General features: G+C 39.5%; 1 protein-coding gene across 1 annotated transcript; it reads right to left on the reverse strand.

Annotated features, from left to right (window-relative positions):
- Positions 1-2,434: 2,434 nt before the first annotated feature.
- LOC106943695 (L-rhamnose-binding lectin CSL3-like) lies at positions 2,435-4,037 on the reverse strand. Its single transcript, XM_015027006.1, has 6 exons — positions 3,984-4,037; positions 3,732-3,750; positions 3,463-3,525; positions 3,243-3,375; positions 3,035-3,138; positions 2,435-2,598 (listed from the first exon to the last, which is right to left on the reverse strand). The coding sequence occupies exons 1-6, from the start codon at positions 4,035-4,037 to the stop codon at positions 2,591-2,593; spliced, it is 381 nt and encodes a 126-aa protein (XP_014882492.1). The 3' UTR covers positions 2,435-2,590.
- Positions 4,038-6,294: the final 2,257 nt, after the last annotated feature.

Here is a 6,294-nt window from a genome sequence, read left to right on the forward strand (position 1 = left end):
GTAGAACTGGGTGATGTAGAACTGGGTGATGTTCTCTAGTCAGAGAAGAGCTTCACATCTTGCAGAGATTATCATCATGGCTAAATGATTCTTGTTTAACTCGTCATACAAAGACAGTAAAGTCTGTTTTTTTCTCAATAAAGAACCTTTACAACAAGAATCACAAAAGGTTTAGTTCTGTGTTTTCTTCCATCTCTTTTAGCTGTTTGCATGTTCATAGGGAACACCCTATGTGATTGTGAATACAGAAACAACATCATCTTATTATTTTAAATGATTATTATTTCACTTTCCAATAGTTTTTACATGAACTGTTCAAAAGGCCCATCCAGGAACAAGAGCTGTGAATTAGCTTGTGCTGTAAACACTATGAAGCAAACATGGGACTGCTGCTCTGTTCTGTTTGTCTGTGTCTACATGTGTCTGTCTCTATCAAATAAACTTAAATTAAATTAAATTAAATTAAATTAAATTAAAGGTCCTGTGACCTCTAGCAGAAGGGGCGTGACTTAGACACTATTCAGAATGTCTTGGGAAAAGAGTGTCTTCAGTCAGAGGGTGCTTCAGAATCGCTGTAATACAGACTGCTACAGGAGATCATTTAATTGGAACCTATTTTTCATTTATGCATAAATATTTGAGGCATGTGGCTCTTGATGTAAGTGCTTGGTGGATTGAGCTGCTTTTACTCATCTGTGTTCTCTGTAAGTGGGCCGTTCACTCCTTGCTGACCTGAGCTCTGATTATCCTGAATCTGGCCTCCAGCGACAATGCCAGCTGCATGTCCGCCTCATCTCAGTCTTCATGCAGTCGCTGTAGAAGATGGTTTGGGAACATTTGAGCCTCCAGCAGGCCAACCCAGGGGTCATCAAGGCCAGTCGAGTGACCAGTGAGTTGGTGATGATCAGCCTGGATCTGGTGAAGACCTGGCTGTCGGTGTTGAGCATGGAGATTACGAAGAAATTTATCCAGTCCATCCTCACGTCTCTGATAGACTGACGCGCCGTCCAGCCAAAACAGCAATGAGTTTTTAAAGCCTCTTCAAATTGAAATCAATAGGAAAGCAGAAATCACAAGAGGTGATGAAGATGAGGAGAACCAAACAGAGGAAGAGGACAGAGTTGGCTGTAGGAGCTGCTAGTGTTCATACCTGCGGGAGCAGCTATAGCGCTGTTGTCAATTGAAAAGCGCTTCTAACGCTCCCAGCGTTTCTCGGTCTCTCGCCGGCGGCAGTGGGGTTTGGGCGTGGATAAAACTGTCAGCACAACAGTTATTTTTAGCTAGTTAAGGTAACAGTCACCTGTTGAGACCTTAGTCAGTTTTGCTCATACAAATGACTCAGAGTCTTCTGGAGAAAAATGCACAAGTAGGTCCTTCGGTTCTTTTCCACTGCGCTCTTTTTTTCATGTGGGAAGCAATCAAGACTCACCACAGCCAACAGTGACACAGTGTGGCATTATCTAAAATTACAGCAGTCAAACACAATATGATAACTCAGGTAAAGATAGTCTTCCAATGTTTACTCTGTAGATTCAGTACATAATGGACCATTATGCCTCATGAACCCAGCAGGTGAAAAAACGGCGACCTCCATGGGTCAAAAATATAACAGAACATGTAAATTTTTGAATCACTTCAAAAATTTGCTTAATTTTTTAAGTATTTATGAGTTTTGGTGCATCACAAACAGCATTTCTTTTAGTTAATAGGCAGTTAACAATATATTTAGGCCAACATGTTCAGCTAGTCCTGGATTCCTTTAAGCCTGGATCCAGTGTCTCAGTCGGACTTGCCAAGGCAAATGAGAGATAAGCAGTGGTTGATTTCACAGTAGTAAACAACGTCAGATGTCTAATTTTAGGAAGCTTATATGTTTTCAGGCTTTGTGACACTGTAGATTTCTGTCAGTGTTGTAGCCAGAGAGGATGCATGTGTCCAAGTCAACAAAGGTGAAACAAACACTGAGTTTATATGACATTCATGTTGTGCTGAACAGACAACAACATAATTTTGCTTTGTTTCTGCTTTCAGCTGCAGAGAGGATCTGGCAGTGAACAACTGAATGAACACCAGTCTTCAACTGGTGACTTGGAAGACCATAATCATGTTCATGACTTTCCATTTTTTGTGATGTAACATTGCTGTGACTCCAATAAAACTCCCTAAAGGTATCGCGTCTGGTTGGCAGCCATCTTGGTCTGATGAGAGTAGGCAGTGTTCTCACAGACATTCAACCAACTTCCTCCACCAGTTCCTTCCTGTTCATACTGGAAACAGTTTTTAAACTGCATGCCTTCATAGTTTGGAGAGATTTTTTTTATCCTGATCAGAGTGTTTGTAGTGAACAAAACCAGAAAAAGTCAGATAGAGCAAAATGTAGATGCAAGTCAAGTTTATTCAGGAAAACATGACATGAAAGCAACACGGATGAAGATTAAAAAAAATCTAAAAAACAAAAACAAAAAAACAATGGTTGAGAAAGTGAAAGAAACTGAGGAGAAATTGTATGTACATCAGTGGACCACAGTGTCTGTGGATGTTACTGATTATGATGCATTTCATCCACAGCACAGGCGATCTGATGGTCGTTTCATTCAACTGCATAAAGAAAAGAACAATGAAAATATTAATCATATATTTTAGCAGAATAAATTGAAGACACCTTGATGAAAAATATCACCAGTTCTAATCATGAAATAAGTATTCTGTAGGAAAGGAAACAAAGAAAGAAGTAAAAAAATAAAATAAAATAAAATAAATACAAATAAAAAAATGTAGCATATCTGACAGATTTCTAGATCTTAAAAAAACTATTTTTTTATATTTAATTAATTTGCCAATCAGATATTCTGGGTTTGTTAATTAAGTTAAAAAACAGAATAAATAAGCTTCTCAATGCTTTTTATTTAGATTTGTTCAGTTAAAGTAGATAGTTAGAGAAAACATCCATAAAGTTGCTGTTTTTGTTGCACCAAGTTTTTAAAGCTGTTCCTGTTCGTAGACAGATTTTAGTGAAGTGAGAGCCTGAACTCACCGTAACAAATATATTCCACCTCCAGGTACTTGTAGGTCCCATAGCAGGGATTTCCAAACACATAGTTACTGGCTCTGACTTTACACCACTGTTTCCCGTTGCATCTGTGGATTCAGATCAAAGTCAGTGATTTTCCTTTCTTTGACCTCCTCATTCATTCATTCACATCCAGTTTGATAAACCTTCAGGAAACACTGAAGCTCTGTACCTCTCACCAACTTCCTCTCTGTATGTGTAGCATTCAGTGTTCTCTAGCTGGTCGGCAGGTCTCCCAGCGCTGCACGTCTTCTTATTAGTGCGTCCGTATGAAGCACTGGTCACATAGATAGCCTGACCTTCTGCTGCCAGAGCCAAGAGGAAATGTTGGAAACCTGAATGTATTCATGGTGTAATGCTCCAGAACCGACCAGTGAAACCAGTGACCTTACCACAGTGGAGTCGAGCCACTGCTCCCTCACATGCCACGAGGGATTTTTCCTCTGGGAGGGATGCTGCATATGAGACATTCAGATCATATTGATATCAGGACACAGAAAAGTCCAGACACCATGATCTAAAGACACATTCATGTTTAACAGTTTTAGATCCAATAAATGATGAACGTCCAACATCAGCCTTCATGCCCAGCTTGTCTTCAGACTAAAACCTGCAGCGCCACCTTGTGAACTCAAAACACCAGAAAGATTAAAGCACAAACCTCCTGACGAACTTTTTCCCTGTTAATCAAAACAAACAGATATAAACAATAATTACTTACAAAAAACTGTTTTGACTTCACAGTTTTTAGAGCTGATTGAAAATAAAGTTATCATCGTTTATCTGCTGTTCACACAGACACATTTCAGTGTTTCACTGCCTGTTTCACAAAGTACAGAGATAAAAACACTAAGAGTAGATTTTTAACAACTGATTGTCTAAACAGCAAACAGAGGAGAAGGATTTCACTCACATTTACTTTAAGGACGAATCCACAAAGGAACAAAGTGAAAAGAACAAATTTCATCTGTAGGAAGATAAGAAACATTCAGTTACTCTGAGATATGACGGAAAATATTAGATGATTTTCTAGATTTTCAAAGAGCTGCTGGACCAAATGATACATTTCATCCATCAATGTGAACATGATGGAAACAAGTTTTCATGTTTCAGAGAATCAGAACCAGATTTTATCATAAAATATAGTAGAAGAACAGAATTGTAAGCAGCTTTTCCTTTTGGGTTTGTTGAGCCAATTCTTACCTTGTTGTGATGAAGAATCAAAGCAGCAGCAGAAACCAGATTGGCTGGAAGCAGTGTGCCTTCAACCAGGGGATGGAGGGTTTATATCCCTTCACTGATGATCTGACAGAGGAACAAAATGTGTTTATCCAGGCAACAATTCATCCTGTTGAGGTTTTCAGACCAGAAGTCCAGGCTGGTGATGGTGAGGCAGGGATGTGTCAGGTTTTATCAGATTATGGAAATATTTCAGAGCTGTGCTTAGATGATTCAAGTAACTGTAAAAATGTGCTTTAAAATGGTTTAAATTCAACAGTATGAATTTATTTTTAGTATCCATGTTTTTGATTCAGTTTCACCAGCAACACTCAGAATAAAGTGCAGCCAAACTTAGGAGCAGATTACTGGGAGTGGCCAGATGCATTCTGGGAAATGACAAGCGTAGAGCTAGTTTGGTCTCTTCACAGGTCAGAGGTCAGATATCCAGCTAGATGCTGGTTATCTATTGTGCAGCAGTGTGCAGTTGTTGTTGTCCAGTTGGTTCCATGGTTATCAGCCGTTGTGATGATGTAGAGAACTCTCTGTTTGGATCAGCTGTTCTTGAACGTCTCCTGTTTTCTCCACCAGGACAGTGTACTGGGTGCAATGTACTGTTGAAATGTACATCAGTACTTTATTGACCGTCTCAGTCAGCTAAACTGTCCTGCATTACTTCCTTCAAGGATCAGGACACTTTTGAATTTGAAGAGGTTTTAATGCAGAAAAGTGTGGAAATGAAATGAGAAAAATTCTCCAAATTCAAATCATACTATGGTCAAATAAATATTATAGTTTATGTGGTTCAGTTAAACTTGGAATTCCCCTTAGATAAAGTTAGATAAGGCTGAAATATGTTCATGTTCAGACATGTTGCTGGACAAGATAAATGTGAATTTGACTCTTGCCAAGCTTTGCAGGATGACTAAGGCTGACATGTCCCACTATTGGGAGCAATTTAGTCAGGATTGTCAAAGGATTGAGAAAGATACAGATATTTGTGTTAAGTACAAACTTGTGAAAAACCCAGAGTGAGACAGATGAAGATATGGCCATACATGGAGTGTATGAAATATTGAGAACAATTCAAAGAAGCATTCTAAAAATCACAGCTCATTTGAATGAGAGTGTGATGTTTTCGGAATTTGTTAAAGTTTGGAGGTCAGATGAAGGATTTTTAACATGTGCAGCGGGATGCGCATGTTACGGTCTAATTAATGTCTGCACTTTCTCAAAATAAACTGCTGGCCCTTCTGTTTAGACTATAAATGGATTAACACAACATTGAGTTCTCTTTAGTTTTCTCTGTTCTGTAATGGAGACTGAAATTTAACGCGCCGTTTCTACCAAAGGTTTGTAATGCACTTCTGAACCAGACTCTCCAAGGCGTCCGGTCCATAACTCTTCAACACTCTGTCAGCTCCCGGTCAAAAAGACCCATTTAGTTCAGTGTCCATGAGATGATATGCAGAAAGGATTTTGTTATTGATTGATTTTAGTTGCCTCTGCGATGAACTCTGCGTAAAGTCTGTAATATGTGCGCATGTGCACCAGTCAAGGGTGTTAATTATAACCTGTCAAATGACCGACGGGCTTTAAATTTTTCCGTCGTTTAAAAATATAATAGGTCAAATGTGGAAAATATTCAGTTAGCGCGCAGTGGTGGACCTCCGCCCACCACTGCGTGTCACCCTACTGTCATTGGGTGGGATGGCCGCTGCAACAATAGACAATATTTATGGCAGTGTTTTTGTTTTTAAAAAGTGATCCAGAGGAGCTGCTGTGATGGCGCAAAGCACAACCCACATATTGAGGCCTTAGTCATCGTGGCGGTGGTCGCAGGCCGCATGTCTTCCCCCTCTCTCATTATCCACTTTCCTGTCAAACCATTTCCAAATAAAGGCAACCATAGCCAACAAAACCTTAAAAAAAGTGACCCAGAGAGCAATCATTCATGCATAGAGCCCTCCCAAAGTGTACTCCAATCAGAGTAGCACACCTTAAAC

The sequence above is a fragment of the Poecilia latipinna genome, unplaced genomic scaffold, assembly GCF_001443285.1.
Source record: "Poecilia latipinna isolate Pla-1442-1.1 unplaced genomic scaffold, P_latipinna-1.0 Scaffold5727, whole genome shotgun sequence".
Classification (NCBI taxonomy): Eukaryota; Metazoa; Chordata; class Actinopteri; order Cyprinodontiformes; family Poeciliidae; genus Poecilia; species Poecilia latipinna.

Excerpts from the sequence above, each read along its gene's own strand:
- LOC106943695 (XM_015027006.1), bottom strand. The coding sequence starts at position 4,037 with ATGAAATTTGTTCTTTTCACTTTGTTCCTTTGTGGATTCGTCCTTAAA. Across the intron at positions 3,376-3,462 it reads AGTGGCTCGACTCCACTGTG|CAGAAGGTCAGGCTATCTAT; the intron begins GTAAGGTCACTG and ends TGGCTCTGGCAG. Across the intron at positions 3,139-3,242 it reads AGAGAGGAAGTTGGTGAGAG|ATGCAACGGGAAACAGTGGT; the intron begins GTACAGAGCTTC and ends CTGAATCCACAG.